Consider the following 24,290-nt stretch of genomic DNA (forward strand, 5'->3'; position numbering starts at 1 on the left):
CTGTTATGTACACCTGGTAGTGGTGTGCATGGGGATATAATAATGAATAGAGATGGGAGAGCATTCAGAACGATGTATCTATATTCCAGGGATATGATACAGAATGACGTATCTATATTCCAGATTACTGTGGAGTCTATGCTATTGTGAATGAAAAAATTAGTAATTAGAAAAACATAAAATATGAAACCTAATTTAAAAATAGCAATGTAGATGATGTAGAAAATTACACTCAGGTACTGATGACAAAATAGAGAACAAATCATTTCATTTTTATTACAAATTTCCAATTTATAACCAAAATATACAACCACTACATTTAAAATCAGTTTGTACACTCACAGTTAAAGTGCTAAGTAAAAACATTTACAAAAACTTGACATCAGTCTACTGTAAACAAAATAAATCTACAAGAGCAGAGTGCAAAGCACATCAGCTAATGTGAAAGTACAGTTCATGCTCTAATCAAGCACACTTGCCCTCTATATAGCTCAACAACGGTAAATTCTCCACTCGTTTGGAAATTAATGATCGATTTTAAATACATAAAAAAGAAACATGAAGAACTAATGCCACAAAATACAAATCTTCATCAGCACAGTTTCCAACCAGATGCTTATATGATAAAGCAAGATTAAAACTTTAGATCAATTTTAGGATCACCTCCATCAACCTAATTCAGATTAGGGTCTAAAAACTAAACTGCTAAGTGCCAGCAGTTCAAAAACAATAGCTTTTAAAAAATAATGGAAAAGGAACATCTCGTCTACCTTTGTATTTCTTGAGAAAAGGAGAAGGTGGTGGTCATTTCTCATAACAGTAAAATGAGTAAAGACTTAAAAAAAAAAAAAACAAGAATGGAGAATGCCCACCTGTGAATTCAGTATGAGGGAGCAGAGCTGGAAGACAGGCTCAGCTGAAGGGAGGGTAGACTGAGCCTGAAGTACAGACAGCCTTTGAACAATGTGGGTGAAGGATATCTAAGATGTTCTGGACACAGCTTCTGAACTGAAAAGCATGAGACCAGCAAGGTCCCTACTTCTTACGACTCTTAAGAAGAAATGACCGGCTCTCTTTCTCAAGGTCACCAAAACCACACAGCACTTTCAATCATCACATGGGCTCTTCGAAAGAGGAGCGATTCCCAACTTAAGTCACCTAAATGAAATCTCTTGTCTCAAAATAGTTTCACCAACACTGATTGAACTATTTCCACTTTTGTTTTAAAGCTAAATATTTATTCTACTAACTGATAGTCATCTGTGCTAACAACAATGTATTTGTTTTTTTAAAACAGGTGAAAGGGCTATAGTCGCGAACACTTTATTGCAAACCAAGACCCCTAGGTTAACTTTGGAGAGCATTAGGTCAGCTCTTGTTGGCTATATGCTACCCTTATTATTCATAATTTAACATATATGAGAAGATGTAGTCTGACTTTGGAACAACCCAATCTGCAACCTTTCAAAACACAGTTCTATTTAAAATTGGGGATCTCCTAGGTAGGAGCTTCTCATTTTTATATCCTTTTTTATACTCATACATTTTAATTCTTATAACTTGAAACACAGGTATAAAGAAAATCTTTAAAATGGCATGTTTAGGCAAATCTATTGGCTACATAACATAATATTATTTTAGAATGCATACTAAGAAGACAAAATTCTATAGCTAAGAAGACAAAATTCTATAGCTGGCAAAATTGAGTCCATATTAGATACTGGCAGGGGGGTAGTTATTTTGCCTTCAAGTGATATTTACAGGCTAATCCTTTGATATATGACAATATCTCAGTGAATGAAAGCTGAAAAACTATACACAGATTTAATGAAAAACTGACATAACTTAAACATTCCCAAAAGATATTTGCTTCAATTACTGAAGTCATTTTGATTAAATACCTTTGAAAACTGGGCAATTTAACAGCAAAACAAAGCAGAATTTTCTTGATAGGCCTCTGGTTATCTGTAGTTTGAATCTTTATAAAGCCTCTGGTAGGTTGTTTAAAAGAGTTGAACTGGGAAGTTGAAATATCTCTTCTAAAAGATCTTTTGCTTGGTTGTTTCTTGATTATGAAACTGCTAACATTTGATCAATAAAACCAGCAACTTCACATAGCTCAGAATAATATTACCCAGCTATGGCCATGTAATATGAATTTCCTTGGGCTGATTCTCAAAAAACCATCTACTTAACAGCTTTCTACTGAGATGACCATGATAACCTAACATATACAGCAATGTACAACACTAAGAAAATAAAAGACAAAACAAAAAAGGGGGCTCAAAAAAAAAAAAAACCCCACTCACATTAAATAAATATGAGCTTCAGGTATCCTATATTACAGAAAGTGAAATAACTATTAACTATGATAAACTGTAGACATATATATTTATATAAATAATCCCAATCCACTATCAGATTAAAATACAGCAAAGTTGGCATTTTCTTAAACAGTTTAAATGAGAAGAAACAGCTTCCATAGCTCTTTCAAATAAAAATAAGACAATTTAACAGCTTTGAAGTGTCAAACTTTTCTTTCTGGTAATGGGAGAAAGCAATTTTGGATGGTGTAGCTATCTTTATCATGCCAAAGTAAATGTTCAAACTGTAGTCACTCCTTCACATATGTAATATGTTTAAACTTCAATGAAAAAATAAAACTTAAAAATAGAGTCCGGCATTTGAAAATAAAAGCAGAAAAGTTGTTTGAAGTTGGTATTAAAGATTTGTGGAAAAAAGAAAGATTTGTGAAATGGGCTCATTCTAAAGGCATTAACTTTTTTTAAAAAGATGAATGATAAAGAATTCAGATTTATTATGATAGTTCACAGCCTACGGCAGAAATAGCACCTGATGACAAGAGAACTTCCAAACTAATGTTTTCAAATCAGAGAGTCCTTTTCATGATTAAAAAAAAGAATTTTAAGTTCACATATAAAGAAACCGCAACATTTTCAAGTACATGCTCACCTCAGCGCAATGTAAAGAACTACTGTGTTGATCTTGTCTCAGAAACACAGAATTATTTCATATTAAACCTTTCTGCCAACAAGAGTAGTTCAAAGAAAAATTATCTGAGGCAGGGCTAAGGGAGAGACAGAAGATATTTACAAACTTAATTTTCAAAACTGAGGAGGGGTCAGTTAGAAAAAGAAAAATGATGGATGGATAAATATAAATTAAACCACCCTAGGATTATCTGTTTTACCTTATAGAATATCCCATTATCAAAACCCAGACAATACTCAATGAAATGTTTAGACCTCAGACTTAAGATTTAACAAATATAATAGCAAAACACACAGAGTCAGAGAACTGAAAAGAAGGTTATGGTGGTAGTTCTTAACAGGTGGTTAATATAACACTGTAATATAGCAATGTGTGAATGAGAGATGCTGGGCATCTAATTGAACTTTTAGAAGTCAGGAGAGCTGCCTGATCCAGTGAACTGACCAAAGACAAGGAATCAAGTACAGCCAAACAAATTACATCAGAAACCAGTGCATCTTCCTGTATCAATTTCCATTATTCTTCTCTACCCACCAGACACCAAACCCAGTACCTAGATTGTAAATCTACAGACCAAGGGTTCAAGAGATTGACAGGAGTTAATGAAGACAATTAGAACAAAGACAATGATCTTTAAGCATAACAGGAACCTCTACGGCCTGGTTCTCAGAGAATGTAATTATCAATAAATCTACAAGAGAACTCTGTCAAGAGATGGAAGTAATAGAATCTCTACATTTTACTACAGAAGGAGGCTTTACAGAAACATCTTCTGCAGAGCTGAAAAAATAAAACAAAGAAACCACATTTATCTCTAAGGATACATTAAAGCAGGACATTCACTTGCTCGTGGCAATCTGGCAACTGTAGTTATGCAAAGAATCTAAGAATTCAGCTTACAGGTAATTACTGAACAGACAAATTTAAATCCAGTCCTCAATTCTTTTTGTATTTTATAATTATTTTAATGTCAGCAAAACCTAATAGCTTTTTAATTAGTTATATGGGCCATATAACTGTTATATGCTTTGTTTACTAATTTTGCCTTAATACATGTTGTTTAAAAGTTTAGCCTAAGTAGCTATGCTCATATTTAAGAGAACAAAGACCACACAATTTTAGATGTTATTTTCTTCTGTACATCAGTTTTAAGGTGCTTATATTGGTTCCTTAGGAGATTTTTCCCTTAGGAGGAAAAAAGGTCATGTCGATTATTTGTAACCTTTTTTTTTTACTTTTGAAATCTATAATTTTCCTCCTTTAAAATTACCTAAAATCAAGAATGAAAAACAAAATCAGCAACATAGCTGAATCCTATCAATTTAAGTGCAACTTGCATTAACATTGCAGACTGATCTAGTATATAGAGTTCATGGGGGGAATAACAAGAATAAGATAATGATTATAAAATAGTCAAGGGATAACCAAGCCAGAGACAGGTGGAATCTGAGACATGACCTGGTCTAATCCCCTTTTTCTTTCATTTACAGATGGTTAAACTGAGGTCCCAAGAGATAAAATCGCAAGGTTCCACAGCTCATTGAAAACAGAGGCAATACTACAAATCAGCCCTCTGACACAAAGTTCTGTCAGATTTAAAAATTAACATAATGCATTTTTACTAAGCATTCAAAAAATCTGCCAATTTAGAAAAAAGAAACTATTAAGCTCCAAAGTTCTTTCTTTTATGTCAATAGCATGTCAACACAATTAAAGTAATATTTGCAAGTTAGCAATACAAACAAGCTGACTTATATAACAAAAATCCCAGGGCTATAATAAAAATATAGCTCATCATACTGCAGGAAATATGATAAAAAGCTTGAAAAATATCACTGTCTTATAAAAACTAATGTTATTAATGAACAGTAATTATAAAAATAACAAAACACTGAATTTTCAAAATCTGAATTACTCTAAGGTAAATACTTGCTTCTCTTGATCAGGGAAAACTGCTGACAGTGACCAATGAAATGATAAAAAAAATAATAACAATGCTATCACACCAGTGAAAATGTCCAGGAAAGGACATAAGAGATTTCCTGAGAAAAGTGATTATTAAAAAAAAAAAAAATTCTGAAGGAAACCATTCTTCAATACATTTAAGTAGATTGAATCACTCTCTTTTATAGGAGATAATGTTGTACTGGCATGGGATATGACTAAAATGTAAGTGAAAATTTACTTTCTTTTATCTTTATGGCAACAAAAATGTTATTTCCTAATTAGTGATCACAGAATAAGAAATATGCTTATTAACTTACTGTATTAAATCTTTATAAATCAACCAAATAGAAATGTCTACAAAGATGGCTGGTTCTGGATAAACCTTAATATTCTCTTTCCCAGAAGACTTCAGATCTTCAGAGAAATTATTATAATCCTATCAATTTGGCTATTAAGGAAGTATAGAATTTAAATTAGGAAAAAATCCAGGAGAGTAATTACAATAAGATGGCAGGTAAAGGTTGCTTAGTTTTCCCATTCCTTTCTCAAAAATCGTATCATTGGAGCAAAACAGAATTGAAGTGAATTAAAATATGAAGAGATGTCAACATAATTTTTTCATAAAAAACATAAAAATGACACTAGAATAATGTATAAAATCATACAGTTACTAAGAAACATAGCTGAATTAAACATAAACACCTTTCCTTAGTCAGTTGTAAAAAGGCATAAAAGAAGTTTAAAAGAATCATGAGTTTCTTTGTACATCTAGGTTCTATAAAAATGCCCTTTTGTGTTTATGTAATCTGTGTGGAAAAGAATGGAGAAATCCTTACTTTATGCAGGTTAAAAAATTACATATACAAATATAATAGTATCACTAATTTCAAGTTTTGCCATGATGAAAACCAATAAGTTACAGTAGTCACTAATAAAAAAGAACTGTTCTTAATTGGAAGTAATTAGGCATATGAAAGACCTCAAAGGAAAAAAAGTAACAGGGCCTACACTTCTCTTTATATTTTTCTTGCCAAACTAATGTAGTTATATCATTCCATATCAAAGGAGACATATAATGGATATCCCCAAATTTCTGTTGAAAGTGACCTATAAATTCAACCATATAAATTTTCAGAGCATATTCTGGTATAACATATAATAAAGGGCCAATACAATCTAAGGGCACAGTCATTCTCAAAAAAGAATCTCATTTTTAAAGGGTCAATTGGATTGCTGATTTAAAGACTGTGTCAAATGAATACTGGCCTAATCGCCTATTCTGTTTTTACTGCTCAATACCACTATGCTTGCTTTCTGTAACCCCCAGATTCTAACAAAAAACAAATACTATCAGTGTTTTTTTTAAAGAGCACTATAATTCTTGTTAGCTCATTTGATCCTCACAATGTCCTGTAAAGCAGGTCTTAGAGCCCCAAATTACCTTATCCTCATTTTACATCAAAGAAATTGAGACAAAGAGAAATTAAATGACCTGTTCAGTTTACATCATTATTATGGGTCTTTTGAATTCCAAGCCCAGGGCAATTTTCATTACACTAGACTATGTTAGTCATCCAAGTATGATAATATATAAATATACCTTTGGCATGTCAAAAGCAATATAAATATCATCATAGTGAAAATTTGGTATGTTAACATTTTCTAAGCTCCAGCCAATGATCCACTATTTTATGAAAAAATTTTAAGTAGTTCCTTTTATTTCATGAAGATATAGTCTACACCAATAAAGTTACAACTTCAGTTATTTCCAGCTATTATCACAAAGAAACTAATGAGGTAGGTTAAAATGTAGTTAATTTCCCTCATTTGAAGAGATTCTTAGAATTTTCTTAAATCTGCTCCAAGAAACAGTTTTAGAAAAAGAAAATCATCATTAATAAAGGTTTACTTGAATATTCATTCACCCAACTAGTATACAAAGATCTAATTTCACATAAAACCAAGAAGAACCTACTTACTTCTAAAAACTGCTGTTCACCTTTTAAAATTAATATAAAGTATTAGTATAAGTTTGTATATATATTTAATTAAAATAGTAATATGTACTGTTACTCTAGGAGAAATAAACTTTATTTGGTGCAATTCATCGATTATTACTTGCCACATATTATTCCGGTAAAGCAGAGACTCATTTCACTTAGCTTAAATTTAGATTCTTCAAATTTCTTTAAACTGAGACTATCACGACTAAAGTGAGTTGCATAACATTCATTTATTTAAATATTTTAATTGAAAACCTACCATGCCCTCTTCTAGTTGCTGAGTTATTAACTGTTCTTTGAAACTAATTATTGTTTCGAGCTTAACATTGTTTTGAATTGTTTGCTTTAATCACTGAAAAAATCCAATACAATATTGCTGAAATCAGAGTACTTTTCGAAAACTTTTTGGTTATATGTTAACATTTTAGAGAGAACTATTATTTTCTCAGTTGACAACTGAACAAATAAAATACTAAACATTATCATCTGCCAATCACAACACAAATTAAACATATGGTAAGAAAGCTGTCCAGACTTGTTCAAGTTGGTTTAAGCTAGTTGAGACTTGAAATTGTTGTTTTGCTGTAGTTCTTCAACTGTCTCTTTAAAGAAAAAAGTCTTAATTCGGAGCACTAGTTTGATAAATAACACAACCCAAACTAAATACTGTTATTTAAAACGACAGATTAACAATATTAAGTAAATTCTGTGAAGCAAAACTAAGATAGTGAAAGTAACTGAGAGGCCAATAAAGCATTTACAAATATATCAACAGTTTAATAGAGAAGATACAAATGAATATTTAAAAATCAGGAAGCACAGGGTTAAGATTTTCACATTGATGTTCACTTAACCGTCTATACTTGGCCCACAAAGAAACCAATTAACATTCTGGCAATGGATGATATAATGCAGATGGCAATGAATGACAGCATCTTTGAGCTCAAACTGGTACCTTCTCTGCTAACTTATTTTTGTGTCTGAATGTTTGTTTTGGTCTTTCATGCTGTTCTAAGGAGAAATCCTCAGACAAAAGCCTCATGAATTAGATTTATTTATAAATGAGTTGTTACCAATTTGATCTTCAGAGTAAAGGTCGACTGTCACATGTGAGGGAATTCAGACTCTACTTGTCTTGAGTATTAACTCCAGTTTCAAGAAGAAAGACAATGAGGATGGAGGAAAAAGTAAAGCATTTGAGCCAAATGTTCAAATATCTTATGAAGAATTAATAATAAATATTAAGAAATATGTACTTTGAAAGAAAAAAAATGACAGGCAAACAAATTATTATTATCAGAAAACTGACTTCTGTGCCTGATGAAAGCTTTTCCAACACCAAATTTCTTGGTACATTTTGTTTTAAAGAAGGAGAGGAAAAAGTCCACATGAATTCAAACACATGTCAAAGACTGTACTACAGTAGCCCTCAAACAAATATCTTAAGTCCTCAATAATCTTAATCCCTTCTAGTTCATAACACTAAAGTTTTCAAAGAGCTTTCAGCTTTCATTATGATTTTTTGTCTGATACTTATTGACAATTTTGTGAGGTAGGTATTTATTTTCTATCTTCATTCAAAAACAAGGGAACTGAGGCTCAGAGAAATTAACTTGTAAAAGGTCAAAAACTAGCACATGGCAAAGCCAGACCTCTCTGGAGTCTAGAATATTTTTTAAAGTTTGATTCTTGGATATCTGCATAAGAATCACCTATGATATTAATATTTTTATGACGACAGATTTTTAAAGTCCTACCATCATCTTTGACTTACTGAGCACAGATTTTTAGGAGTGGGGTCCAGAATTCCAGTTGTAGATCAATCAGGTAAAGGATATAAAAGCCTAACACTGAGTCCAGCTAGGTTTTCACATGATATAACATGATGCCATCACATTGTCAGCAGGGGCAAGTTACTTTCAAACAGCCTGCAGTCAGGCCTGCAGCAGATTAGAATCACTGGGGAAGTTTTTATAAAACTACCAGTCCTCATCTCAATGAGAGGAAGGAGTCAGGCATTGCCTGAATGATTCTTATCTGTAGTCAGGGTTGAGGATGGCTTGTTTAAATATGCTTGTCTACATAATACATCCAGCATTTTCCAGAATTTTTCTTTCCCTTACGATCATTATCATGCCTAATAAAGTTTACAATTTTTATTAGAAGTTATTTAAATATTACAAGACAAATGTCAAAGATTTTTGAATTGATATTTTTAAAGTTAAAAGATACTTCACAGCAGGACTAATTCATGCTACAATGAATTTCAAATATCCCAAATTAATCACCACTGTGGACTCGGGTTATATATATATTTCAGCTGTAAACAAGAATGACCCAGAATCTGAAGATAGGGGTGTGGGGCAAAAGCTGTAGCTTATTGGCTACTGGGCAATGCGAGTGCAAACAATAAGTCCACTGATAGGAGGGGTCTGGATACCAACATCTGGCGGCTTTGGCAAGATTACATCTCACTGCAAAAAACACAGTAACAGATACAGAGGAAACACTTTGCTGTTTTTTAACTATGGTTACTACAAAAAGGCTTACAGTGTGTGATGCTTATCTTATTACATGCTTCCAGAGAACATATCTGAACATGAAGTTCTCTACAAATCAATACTAACTACATGGGAAAAAATGGCTAAAAGTAAAAATTTTCTGTCATGCATATGGATAAGTTATCAATATAAAAACACAGCCAGTAAAAGTAATATTTACAAAAGTAATAAAAACAGCACAATTACTGAGAAAAAAATGCCCATCTCTGCTTTTACTCTGTTGCTAATCCTACTCCTGTATTTCTCTGGATAAAGACTATTTTGACAGAATTTCAAAAGAGTCTTCAGTAGACTAATCAGATTCTTCAGTTGATTTTATATTCTATTAGCTAAAATACCCTTGCTGATTTATCAAATTCTCCTACAGTTTAAAAACACAGTTCTTTTTCACTTAGTGGAAAGAAAATTACAAAGTCCTACTATTCATCTGAGAAATAAACCTTGCATAGAAAATTTCTTTAATTCTGAAATTTTGTTTTATTAACAGAACTACCAGAATGCTACCTCACAACTAGTTGATATTATATGAAAGTTCACTATAAAGCAGTCACCATACATTTAGGATTTTTCCAAATATAAAACAAGTGGGTTTATAAAAATGCTTACCAGACAAATAATTATTTCTTCATAACCTAGAAATAAGAATTATTTATGTGATGATATCATTCTTAGCATTTTGGATGCCTTGAGGTTCCAAGTTTGATGCAATATAAAAAGCAAAAATTTACTTTTCAATGGACACAATCTGCACCTGACTGAAAGCATCTTAACAGTGAGTTATAGCAATCAGTCATGCAAAGGCAAAGAATAAAATCTGCTTTTTAAACAGCACAAATTTTCCACCTTAGACAGGACAATTTAAGCACTGGTTCCATCTTCTTCAATAACCCGATTCATGCTGGTACCATGTGTGATGTGAGTCATAGGATTATTACTGAGATCTCTGATGCTGCTATGTCGTGACTGTTCATTGAGCCGATGGGAACTACTGTGCCTGGAGTGATCTGTAAGTCGTGACATGCTGCCATGAGGTAGTCTCTCCTCCATTCCTCTGTAACTGCAGGGAGTGTACCTAATGTGGGAGGTAACAGAACACACTAGAAAATAACACTAAAATTTTTCATGAAAATAAAACTGATTTACAAAATAATTTCATGATTTACATTGTTGAATTATTCAAATGGACAAACAAAAGGGAGAAAAAAAATCTACTGATTAGGCTCAGAATTAAGAGCTGCCTTGCAAAAAGACAGAAGCTGAAGCTAAGCAGAGCCGACTATTCTAGAACTATGCTAAGTAAGGATACTTCTCTCGTTCAAATAAGTTTTGGGTTGTGAGGTGGGTCTTGGGAGAGGAAGAACAACAACAGAAGAAATATGGCATCATCCCAGGCAATCTAGAAGAATGGTGATAGTCATGGTACAGCAAACTCCAATTTCACTACAACCCTGGGAGTGGAAAAGGGAGCATATGAAATTAGAGGAGAAATTAGGAGAACCTTACAAAAGTGAGGGAGTTGGCAAGCAACGATGATGCTTAAAGTGTGGACAGCTTCCTTCCAGAGAGCCTAGTTAATAGCTCAGTTAACTACCTGCAAATGGTCTTACTTTTCATTAGGACTTGCGGCTGTCAGGATGCTAGCTTATAAAAGCTACTTAATATAGTACCAACTTAAATACACAACTAACAACCTCCTAATGCTTTGTAACCCACGAAGCAAATTCTCTCCTTATCCCTTCCCCAAGATGCAGCTTCGGAGTGTGTCAACTGGGCTCCATCACTCAAAACAGGCCATCCTCTCCATCATTCTATTTATCTTGAAAGGCAGAAGTGGGACCTGTTAAAATTTTCTTTTGTTGCGATTCTGATTCACTGAGTCCCCATTAGAGCTAAGAAAACTCACAGTCATATATACTATATGTGCGTGCATGCTAAGTCGCTCAGTAGTGTCCAGCTCTTTGTGTGACCCTATGGACCGTAGCCTTCAGGCTGCTCTGTCCATGGGACTCTCTAAGCAAGAGTACTGGAGTGTGCTGTCATGCCCTCCTCCAGTGGATCTTCTTGATCCAGGGACTGAACCTGTATTTCCTGTGGCTCCTGCTTTGCAGGTGGATTATTAACCACTGAGCCACCGGGAAAGCCCCCATATAACTATACAGAGTTTTGTAAAAAGTATTTAATTTAGAATAACAACGATCAAAGAAAACAACCAAATATAATTAATACATTAAATTTTTAGTAGTATTTCTAAAAATAAAAAGGAGGTAGCAGGTTTTTCCTTTTTTAAAGTCATTAAAAGAACTAGTCATGAACAGCTGAAGACCTACTGGCTGTCAGAAAATATCAAGTTGTCATTTCCCTCAATTAATGATTATAACAAACTTCATGACTCATTATGAATCATTTGTAAAATTTAAAGATTTCAAAGACTGATTCATGTACTACTGAGGTGATCTAGTCTTATATAGCAGTGCTTATCAAACAATGTTTTCATTAGATCACAAAGTTTAAAAATTAAGTCCTTTTAAAATGATAAAAGAAAGCATGTCTTTCTTCTCCCATTTGAGTAAAACAAAAAAGAAAATTTAAGAATGAAAAACTACCTTTAGAATATTTTTAAATTTCTCAAGTTAATGGATAAAAGAGCATTTAATTTTTATTTAGTTTTTATTTATTAAAAGACTTCACATTCAGAACATAAAGGTTTTAAATTTGATTTGTAAGTTTTGATGAAATAATTACAATGTTGCAAATTAAAATAATGAAAATAGAATAAGCATGTTATTCTAGTTAATAATTATTTTACATAATAATTATTGCCCTAAACTGAAAATTTTTCTAACTGTGAGTTGCTAGCTAATTTGGAGAACTTTCACCTCTCGATGACTTCATAAGTATCTAATTCAAGTAAATATGGCAAATGAAAAAAGCACAATATGATGATATCAAAGTAATTAAAAATATGAATTACATTTTCTAAAACTGAAACCTAAATCTTTGAGTTTAATTTACTGAATAAGACTCAAAGAATAGCTTTTTCATAGAAAAAACTGAGTTATATCTATTTAAGTGAAATATATGGTTATTCACAAAATTCTAGTATATGAACCACCTGCCCATGGATAATTAGGACTCAACTACACAGTAAAATGTCACCCACTTACCAAACTAACCACTCATTCTCAAATTCCACCCAGCTACTCATCCATTTCCTTTTCTATATCCTCTCATCTAACTACCAATTACTTATTCTTTGAAGTCGATATATATGTGTAGGTATATTTACCTAAGTCTATTTTATTTTACACAGCACTGAGATCAGTAATTACCCATCAAGGAATCTGGACTAGAGTGAGTACTGAGAAGCAGATATGTGTGCATATGTGTAATCTCACAGCCAAGACAACATGAGATGATGAGAAAACCATGGCCAAAATATAGTGCTAACATGTAAACTTAAAAACTGACTGATGCAGAAAGAAATATCCATGAGATGGCATGCCCAAATTATTTCTAAAGTTATTTGACAGATTTATTTGTTTCCTCCCTCATGGCTCAGTGATAAAAAATCTGCCTGCCAATGCAGGAGACATGGGTTCGACCCCTGGGTTGGGAAGATTCCCTGGAGAAGGAAATGGCAACTCCAGTATTCTTGCCTGGGAAATCCCATAGACAGAGGAGCCTGGCAGGCTACAGTCCATGGGGTCACAAAGAGTTGGACATGACTTAGCAACTGAAGAACACAGGGCTAGATACTGTCAAGGGATATACAGATACCTGTCAGCAAGTTCACTTCTCCAGTAACTGCAAACTTAGCTGAAGGGAAAAAAACTGTACTGAAAATAGGTCACACTCAAAGAATGTTTAAAAAGCAATTAATTAGCTGCCATGGTATGGGAATTAAGCAGAACTTAAAGGATGAGTGTGATTTTAATTAACCAGAGAGATAAGAAAGGCCATCACAGGAGGTCATACGCTATCCCCTAGTTTCCATGACACTAAACTTTCATAGAGACCTTCATGTGTTTATAAGCATTTTCTCTGAATCAAATGCTAGGCTATTCTTTTTTTTTTTTTTTTTTGAAGGCATGAGCTTTTGTCACTTTATTGTTAATCAATGAATGTTATCCAAAATTATAGATGTAATGTAACTTAATTGTACAACACAAAATTATGCTCATGGGAAAAGCCTGTTGGAATTTACCAAATACTCATTAATATATTTTTACATTGCTATATGAACATGTGCTTCTCAACTGCTAATAATAAAAGTTATAATTGGTTTAATGAAAACCCATATTGCAAATAGTTGTTCCTGTTTAGAAAAATTCACACAGCTTTAAAAATGGATTAAATCCATTTTAATCCTAATCTACAAATAGATTATAAACAGCAAATATAACTGGTAATTTTTCAACACTGATATCAAACTGAAGTAGGAATGGTATTGTATTGTTTTCATTACTGTATCATGTTCTTCTCCTAGAAGGGGACGACAGAGGATGAGATGGTTAGATGGCATCACCGACTCGATGGACATGAGTTTGAGTAAGCTCCGGGAGTTGGTGATGGACAGGGAAGCCTGGCATGCTGCAGTCCATAGGGTCGCAGAGTCGGACACGACTGAGTGACTGAACTGATGATGACTGATGATCTTGTTCTTGGTATGTCCTTTTGTATTAAGCTTCAAGGAATTCCATCTCACAGCTTTTTAATTACCACTACCTTATATTAAAGATTATAAGCTTTCTTACCTAAAAAGTTTAATTTCATTTAGATTACAGAAGCTAAAATTTTCCTATATTTAACTCCCTTCAGAAATTCTCTGCTCAATATGAACTCATTACTTGTATTACCATTTGCTCACCCTATTTATCTCCTCTGAGATATTTTCAGAGAGGCCAATCTGATTATTTGAAGTTCTGTAACACTGATCATCTCTAACACTCACTGTTTTAATTATATGCCAGCTTGAACTATTTTTAATTGGTTATTATGTATATGTCATACCTTTCCTGTAAGGTTCTATTCTCCTGGAAAGCAGAAATCGTACTTTAGCTTTCTTCTATATCTCTCTTAATACACAGAAGCCACATGCATAAGAGCTGTAGTGTAACTGTTCACTCCTTATGGAAAAGGATGAGGCTAATAATGTCAACTATCAAACACTGCTGAATGTCAGTTCACGGAGCCATGCTATGCTATCACGTCAGTCATGTCCAATTCTTTGCGACCCTATGGCAGGCTCCTCTGTCCATGGGATTCTCCAGGCAAGAATGGGTTGCCATTTCTTCCTCCAGGCAATCTTCTCAACCCAGGGATCAAACTCATGCCTCTGATGTCTCCTGCATTGGCAGGTGGGTTCTTTACCACTAGCGCCAACTGGAGCTAGCAGGTCACGGAAGCAGGTATTCTCAAAGATTCTCTGGTTTCCTCTCTTTCTATGAATGTCTTAAGTTAAGAGCTCTAATTTTACTCTAGAAACTTCCCAACTGGGCTTACTTACAACCTCCTCTCCTATGCTGTTGTCAAAGTCATCTTCCTAAAACACAAATCTGATTTTATCACCCCAATGCTCAAAGTCTTTTAATAGTTTCTCATTGCTCTAGGGGAACCGAACTCCTCAGTATCTCTTTCAATAGCCCTGATACCTAATTGCCTTTTCATCCTCCTTGCCTCTGCATATGCTGTTTCCTTGTCTGAGATTTCCAACTGCCTCCTCCGTACCCTAGTCAAATTAAAGTACTACCTCATTTGTGAACAAGACTTTCCACAGTGACTTAAAAGGCTTTCTCCTCTGGAATCCCAAAGCACATTGTGTATGATTTCATCATACCTACCACTCTTTTGTCTTCCATCTCTGCGTTCCTAGCACCTAGAAGAATGCTTTTCACTTAGGAGTGCTGAATCAAAGGAAATGGCAGGAAAGAGAAAGGATCTTAGATGGTGGTTTAAAAACAGGTCATTGGTTATGTTAGAAGTTGGGCAAGAAGGTGAAAAAGACCAGAAATACAAGGAATGAAGGATGGAATTGGTAGAAAGGAAATATTTAAAATACTTAAAACATCTGGCAAAGAAAATAAAAAGAAATGGATATAACATAGAAAACGTCAAAGATAAAGAAAGGCTGCTCCTTTTCAAAACCTAAGTAGCTGCGCAAGTTAGATGGCAAAAGAAAGCAAATTGAGAGGACAAACAGGAAGATCTAAAAAGAGAGTACGTCTAGGAATCATATCCTACATGACAAGGACAGGGAAGACTGAAAGAAAGGCTGAAATGAGACTGGAAGGATACAGGACAGCCACGGAGACACAGAACAGAGAATTTCAGGCATCATAATTTTCATTCTTTCAGTTTCCCAAGCTTAGAAATCTTAAAAAAAAAAATTTCTTTTGGCACATTCCTTCTCTCCAACTGCTTTTAATCCATCACCAACTCTGATCATTTCATTTCTTCTTGTTAAATATCTTTCAGATCAGTTCTTACTGTCTTGGCACGTCACTGTTCTTTAATAAACCTCCATCATCTCTTAACTGAATTACTGCAGAGCTCCTTAGAGGTTTCTAATTCTAGTGCCTCTACCATCAAATATAACAAGAAAGCACATCCTGCCCACTCTCAGACATTTCTCTGTGAAGCTTTCTCCCACCTCCTCCCCACCAGATTTAATCACCCCCTTGTCCATGCTACCAAACAGAGGCTGGCCAACTGTGGCCTGCTGGTCAAATCGGGCCCCTTCCTATTTTTTGTGAACAGTTTTACTGGAACACAGCCACTCCTATTTTGACTGCATACTGTCTATGGCTGCTTTCATGGTATTAACAGCAGAAATGAATGGTGCCAACAAAGACCATGTAACCCACAAAGCCTAAAGTTATTTTTTATGTTATTTCATTTATAATACAATATTTATTATATTAGTTATTTTTCTCTTCATAGAAAAATTTGACAACCTCTGGACTATACCATTATATTTGCATTTTACTTTAATTATTACTTTATCATATTGATAAAAGTTGGTAACAGGCACGTACTGAGACAGGCACTGTTCTGAGCAATTAGGTATATTATGTCATTTATTTTTTACAACATTGCTAAAGGGACAGATATTATTACTATTTCCATTTTACAGATGAGGAAACTGAGGCTTATTATTCTAGACCCCATGCTTTCAACTACAACACAAATGACTACTCTATTCTTCTTGAGCTTATTAAGAAAAAAGATCATGCCTAAATCAGTTTTGTATTCCCAGAGACTCACACAATGTCAGACACAGTAGGTACTCCATAATTGTTTGCTAAGTTAATCTCACTAAAATAACCACTTTTACTCTGCCTTCTCCCTGATGTGCAATGACTCCACATTGCTCACTGCATCGCGTCTAAACTCCTCTGACTGGCATTAAGTATGACCATAATCTGGGACAACTGCACCTAGCAAAGTTCAGAAAGGTCAATAATGATCAACTTCTGCTGTTTCAGAACTGGCTGCTCTTCCTTCGGACGCCGTGTGACTCTAAGTTAGCACGTGAAATAAACTAAGCTGCCGATAAAACTCACCTGCCATCACGGGACCTGTGGAGGCTGCCGTGGTAGCTGCTCACTTTGCTGTGGACACTTCCTGCTTTGCTCCTCTGGTCATCCACCATGGCCAGCTGTGTTGAAGAAGCGTGTGTGGATGTCCCTTGAGTGGAAGTTCCTCTTGATTTCCTTATGATAGGAGTATTTGGATCCCTCAGGAGGGACTGAGCAAAATCAGGTTCCTGGAGTACCTGTCGGCTCTCATTCACTATCCTAGATAACAAAATACTAAGTGTAAGATAACAACCCTACAGACCAAAAACAATACTTTGACAGACTGATGTTATTCTTCACAAAAAAAGCTCTCCAACCAATGTCTTTAGGAGAGATGTAAGGTAACACTGTTGACAGAAGAGAGACTAAAACAAAAATCTGTGTCAATCTGTCCCCTAAACTGGTATGATGGAAAGAGGTTCATATTAGAATAAGGAAATCAGGATTTTAGTTCCAACTCTATCAATAAGTATGTGATCTTAGGCAAGTCACTATCCCCTTTTCTTAATTTTCCTCATCTATAAAATGAAGGCATACAATTTCATCATTTTTTAAGTCCCTTTTGGCTAAAGAAATTTATCATTCTCAAGGACACTGAAATATTGCAAAGGTACTACTATCAAGTAAAAATATTATTTTCTTGCATGGTTTATAGAAGTAGTGGAGGCCTCATCATGGCATAGACTCATTTTTTTAATTTGTAAGCGTAGCTGTTTTTAGGTTACAAGTTGATTTTATGACAGAAGCTGTTGTCTAGTGCTTGAATAAACACAAATGACCGTAACTAGAACAAAATGTATGAAAAATTAATTTAACCAAACATACAATGAAGTCCCAGACATAATAAAGACTTAGGAAAAAAAGAATTAAGGGAATGAATTATGTCCAGAGCTAAAGTTTTCAACTGCTATGAAAAGGCTAAAAGCAGATAGGTGTTTATGTTGATGAGCAAAATGGTAATTAAAGAGCCAATTAAATAGGTGCTAAGGTCAGTGTATCAGTTTGGGTAAATAAGTGACTATAAGAATCATAAAGTTAAAATTAAAAAAAAAGAATCATAAAGTTAAAATTAGATAATATTACTAAAAAAACATGTTTTGACATGTGAAGATTAGATCATAAATTGACAAAGTGCACATATTCTAAGTTTTCAAATTAGAAAAGAATCACTGCTGTTATTGCTATTGTTATTTTTAGTGCTGGGGTAGAAGGACTCAAAGAAGACTAGTATTTGCTGAGTACCTGCATAGTGCCAGGTGTTTTACATATATTCTCTACTAATCTTTCTCAATAATGTTTTTATTATGGAGATTAACTCCTAAACAGACATTTCCATGGGGTAGATGTCCATCAAGAGTAAATATTGTGGTTCCCATTTTATAGATGAAGAAACTGAGGTCACAAGCGATTAAAGAACTTTTTAAAAGTCATACAGCAAAACAACAGCTGGGGATCAAACTTAAGTTTAAATGTTTCAAAGTGAATCATAAAGTAATGATAAAACATAATGTTTACATATATCCTGAAAGTATCAAAAACTAGATAGAAGAAAGAACAACTCAAACACAGTTATTACAACATTTATTCTTCTGTCATCAATGGCCCTGTGCACATGTACATACATCCAAATTTGCTCTGGATTGCTGAACTTATTTTCTAAACTTATTTTTAAAAATTGGTTCAAACTGACTTCTGGTCATTCCAAAACTTCAATCTACCTTCAAATGTTGAAGGTCTGTCTCCTCATTTTACAAATAAGAAAATGGGGGTCCAGAAAAATGAAGTGATGTGACCCAGATAACTCCAAAACAAGATTTCTAAAAATATTTCAACCAGTGTCAAAATTATTAGCATAAGCAATCTTAAATGTGGCTTCCCTGAGAGAAAGAACACTAATTTGATTGGCATAGTTTTAGAAGCCAGTCTTTCGACAGCACGGTGTAATAGAGGGGTGAACAGCAAAGACTGGAGGCTAGAATCAGGCTGCTCGGGTTTGAATCTCAGTTCTGTCACTCACCAGCTATTGAACCATGGTTCTGTGTTCTGATCTGTAAAATGACAATCTTCCTTACAAGGTTGTCTAGAGGACTGAATGATTTAATGCTTAGAACAGTGCTTCAGTGCTTGGAGTATTAAGTGAGCTCAATTGATTGGAAACCATTATTATTATTATGGTTACTCTCTAGTCATATCTCAAAGGCTCAGCCAGACAAATGCTAGAAATGACTGTAGGCTGCTCACACTCTGGAGGAGCGAGACTCTAGCCCAGAGCACAGTCCCAGCTGGGAGGGTCACAGTGACTTTGCTGAATCAGGGAAGTAGGTGGTCCATGGTTCCAGAAAACCAAATGGAAGGGTTTGGGGAGGTCTAACCAGTTTCAAAAGGATTCTGGCCCAGCCAGGATCCCCCAAATAACTGGAATGAGTCCCCAAAAGGGCAGCATTGGTTTAGTTTAGCCCCATCTGGAGTTTCTAACACAACAGAATTGCTGTGTGACAGAATGGCCTGTGTGTGACCCAGAGGTGACCAGGAATGCTAATTCAAACCTTCTCCTTAGAATTATGTTTTACTGTGATTAAAATACTTTTAAAAATTTCAAAGAATACACAGATAAATCTCCCAAATAAAGCTGTTCCAAAGAAATCAAGGACTTGGTCTGTTTTGTTTGCTATTAAACCTGTGGCATCACCAAATAGTTGATGGCACACAGTAACCACACTCATTAATGTCTTTCTCAAAGGATGAATTTCCAGAAAATATATTTTTGTCATTGTTGAATTAACCTTTCCCCTTCTTTCCTTCTCTGCCCAATGAAATTGCATTTAAAGGAGAAATGCATTGTCTGATATCACTAGCAGTAGTCTCAGATATGGTAATAAGGAATGTATATTCTAAAATTGTGATTTTTATAGATTTCAATCTAATCTGTGTAACAGAAGCTGCTAATTACTGATAATTGAGAAAACACAAGATTCTGATAATGTGGTAATTTAAGACGTATTTTAAAAGTACATTAACCCATACAAAACACAATAACATTTTACATATAATCTTAAGACTTTTATAGAAATTAATTTTCCCAAAATTTATTTTCCATGTAACTTAAGTTAAATAAAATCATAAGAATATGGATTCCACTAACAGAATTTGTGACAATTCAAATACAGTATAAATATTAGCTTTACACTTAGTAAAAAGTTTGAAGTCATATCTGTTCCTTTGTGAATACTGCAGGGTCTTATTTTGTTCTATTAATTAAGGGGTCAAAAAGTGAAAGATTCCTCAAATATGCCCAAATCTTATATTATCATGACTCTCTAATATGCAATTTGGCCAACTATGAATTAAAATAACATCTTTAACATATTTCATTTTATCTGCTAATATCATTTTACTATTTTGGCTTTAATGTGTATGACTTAGAATAAAATAACATGCTATCCCTTTAAATAACTTATGGTGTAACTTGGAAGAACAATGGACAATTGGAAATGGAAGTCTAATACTGCGTAACTTTAGCCAAGGCACTGAACCTCTCTGTGCATCAGTTTTCATATCTTTAACACAGAGATGATAATACTAGTCATCACAGAAATGTCAAAAAGATCAAATAAGAATATACATATATAAGCATTCGTTTTTAATTTTAAGAAGATTATAATTTGGAGTTTTTTTAAAAAAAGATTGGCTTTCCCTCAAATATTCTGAATTAGTACGGAACAGGCCTTAAGCCTGTTCTACTTGGCTATGTTTTCTAAGTTTTTTTTTTTTTTTTTTTTCATTTATTTTTATTAGTTGGAGGCTAATTACTTCACAACATTGCAGTGGGTTTTGTCATACATTGACATGAATCAGCCATGGAGTTACATGTATTCCCCATCCCGAATGAGTTAAGTTTTTAGGTTTAAGATTTAATCATACCTGGTGGCAACTGAGATTATAATCTTGTTGGAATATTTCCTCCAAATCCAAATTGTTTCAACACAGGAAACACACACACACACAAAATTATGTAAATGTGAAGCCTGTGAACACCATGATAATTTACTTCAACTTACTCTTTTTTCCTACGACCGTGGAAAAAACTGGCCCATTCAAAGCAAGTCTTTTTGCTTCCAACCCAAAAAACGGAAGGAATACCAACTATGAGAGCCATCAGGTATTTCATCAGAAAGAGAATCAGATCTGGACGACTCATTTGAGTAACCTACAAGAAGGGAAAGAAGAGTATCTTAAATATATAAATAGAAATTTCTATTAAAGACCACTGTAAAATCTTTTAAAATAAATAGTAAAATAATTATACAAGTCTGATGTTTGCACTTACACAGTCCTATGATTTTCTCATTATATGGAAAAGATATACTGCTGAAAATTTGACAATGACTATATATACTATAGCCTGAGTTGTATAATTTTCTTACTAGCCCATATTAGATATTGTCTAAAGGAAAAGATTACTAATATAGAAAATAAACCATGAATAGGAATAGAGGCTCAAATAATACCTATATTCTTCTTGGTCAATTCTGCTCATCCTATCATTGGTTATCACAATATACAATTAGGAAAGTGTTAATCATTTCCCCCATTTTATTAGCTTCTGTTCTTTTATTTAATATGCTCCTCCTTTCATGTCTGCTTTGCTGGCTGTTTTCAAGCTTCCTCTTTAACCTATGAGTTATTTATAATACATTTTTTTAGTTTCTATTCAGGTGAATTTTTTTTAAAGATTTCTTTTTATTATTGATTACAAGTTAAATTTTTATAGTCACAGAATGTAGTCTACTTGATTCTGGTTACCTTATATTTTGGAAACTTCTTCTGTGATTTAGGACATAGTCCATTTTTTTAAAGTACTTGTGTGCTCAGAATTAATGCTTACTCTCTATTTGTTAGGTACAAAACTTTCTATATGTATTAGACCAACTTTATTAGTTGTGTTGTTCAAATCTTCTATATAGGCATTCTCAAAGACATTGTAAGTCTGGTTCCATACCACCACAATAAACAAATACCACAATAATGCGAGTCATGGGGATTATTTTGTTTCCCAGGACATGTAAAACTTATGTTTAGATTATAATGTAGAATGTAGTATCTACTCGTAAGAGTCTAAAAAACAATGCTCATATCTAAATTTAAAAATATTTTATTGCTAAAAAATGTTAGCCATCACTTGAGTCTTCGAGTCATACTCTTTTTGTTGTGGAGGGTCTTGCCTCGATGTTGAAGGCTGCTGACTGATCAGGGTGGTTTCTATAGGATAGGATGACTGTGGCAATTTCTTAAAACAAGATAATAATGAAGTATGCTGCATCCATTGACTCTTCCTTTTATGAGAAATTTCTCTGTAGCATGAATTACTGTTTGGTAACATTTTACCCAAAGTAGAACGTCTTTCAAAACTGAAGTCAATCCTCTCAAACCCTGCTTCTGTTTTATCAACTAAGCTTATGTAATATTCTAAATCCTCTGTTGTCATCTCATCAATCCTCACAGCATCTTCACCAGGAGTAGATTCCATGTCAAGAAATCATTTTCTTAATGCTCACCCATGACAAGCAACTCCTCATCCATTAAAGTTTTACCATGGGATTGAAGCAATTTAGTCACATCTTCTGGTTCCACTTCTAATTCTAGTTCTCTTGCTATGTTTCTACCTCATTGGGTGTTATTTCCTCCACCAAAGTCTTAAAGCCCCGCAATGCACCATGAGGGTTGGAATCAACTTCTTTCAAACTCCTGCTAATATTTATATTTTGACCTCTTCCCTTGAATCATGAATATTCTCAATGGCATTTAGAATGGTCTATCCTTTCCAGGTTTTCATTTAACTACCCAAATCCATCAGAGGAATCACTATGGTAGATATAGCCTAAAAACATATTTCTTATGGGACTTCTCTGGCAGTCCAGTGGATAGAATTTGGCACTTTCACTGAGGTGACCCAGGTTCAATCCCTGGTCAGGAAATTAAGATCCTGCAAGCTGTGAGGTGTACCACTCCCAAAATATATTTCTTTTTTTTCCAAAATATATTTCTTAAATAATAAAGCCTTGAAAGTTGAAATTACTCCTGGATCTATGGGCTGAAGAATGGATGTTGAGAAGGTAGGCATTAAACAACATTAATCTTGTACATCTCCATCACAGTGCTTGGGTGACCAAATGCATTGTCAATAAGCAGTAATATTTTCAAAGGAATCTCTTTTTTCTGAGCAGTAGATCTCAATAGTGGGCTTCCACTATTTAGTAAACCATGTTGTAACCAGATGTGCTGTCCCCCATGCTTTGTTGTTCCATTTACAGAGGACAGGAAGAGAAGATTTAGCATAATTCAGAATGGCAAATGAGCATTTTGTTGCTGTTCAGCTGCCAAGTCATATCCTACTTGTTTGAAACCCCATGGACTGCAGCCCACCAGGTTCGTCTGTCCACTGACTTTCCCAGGCAAGAATACTGGAGTGGGTTGCCATTTCCTTCTCCATGGGATTTTCCCAACTCAGGGATCAAACCCACATCTCCTGCATTGGCAGGTAGATTCTTTACCACTGAGCCACCAGACCAGCTACATTAGCCCCTAACAAGAGAGTCATCCTGCCCTGTGAAGCTCTCAAGCCAGGCACTGACCTCTCCTCTCTAGCTATGAAAGTCCTGGTGGCTTCTTCTTCCAATAGAAGCCTGTTCTGTCTACACTGAAAATCTGTTGTTTAGAACAGCCACCTTCATGAACGATCTTCTGGATAAATTGCTACAGCTTCTACACCAGCACTTGCTGCTCTGCCATGAACTCTGATGCTACAGAGATGACTTCCTTAAACTTCACGAAATAGACCCCTGCCAGCTTCAAACCTTTCTTCTGCGGCTTCCTCACCTCTCTCAGCCCTCACAGAATTAGAGTTAGGGCCTTCTCTTAGATTAGGCTTGGGCTTAAGGGAACGCCATGGCTGGCTATCTATGCAGATCCCAAAACCTTCTCCATATCAGCAATAAGGCTGTTTTGTTTTCTTATCATTCATGAATTCACCGGAGTATCATTTTCAATTTACTTTAAAAACCTTCCCTTTGGACTCACAACTTGGCTTTTGGGCTCAAAAGGCCTAACTTTTGGCCTGTTTCAACTTTCAACATGCCTTTCTCACTAAGCTTAATCATTTCTAGCTTTTGATTTAACATGAGAGGAATGCA

General features: G+C 34.4%; 1 protein-coding gene across 3 annotated transcripts in view; it reads right to left on the bottom strand.

Annotated features, from left to right (window-relative positions):
* Nucleotides 1–251: 251 nt before the first annotated feature.
* Nucleotides 252–24,290, bottom strand: part of FZD3 (frizzled class receptor 3) — a 102,278-nt gene continuing 78,239 nt past the window's right edge. For all 3 annotated transcript variants that reach the window (XM_043891143.1, XM_043891144.1, XM_043891145.1), the window contains exons 5-7: nt 21,159–21,307; nt 17,086–17,319; nt 252–10,595 (exon numbers count right to left, since the gene is read on the bottom strand). In XM_043891143.1, coding sequence (XP_043747078.1) covers nt 10,382–10,595; nt 17,086–17,319; nt 21,159–21,307 — 597 coding nt within the window. In that variant the 3' untranslated portion in view covers nt 252–10,381. The remainder of the gene's footprint in view (nt 10,596–17,085; nt 17,320–21,158; nt 21,308–24,290) is intronic.

Source organism: Cervus elaphus, chromosome 29, assembly GCF_910594005.1.
Source record: "Cervus elaphus chromosome 29, mCerEla1.1, whole genome shotgun sequence".
NCBI classification, from domain to species: Eukaryota; Metazoa; Chordata; class Mammalia; order Artiodactyla; family Cervidae; genus Cervus; species Cervus elaphus.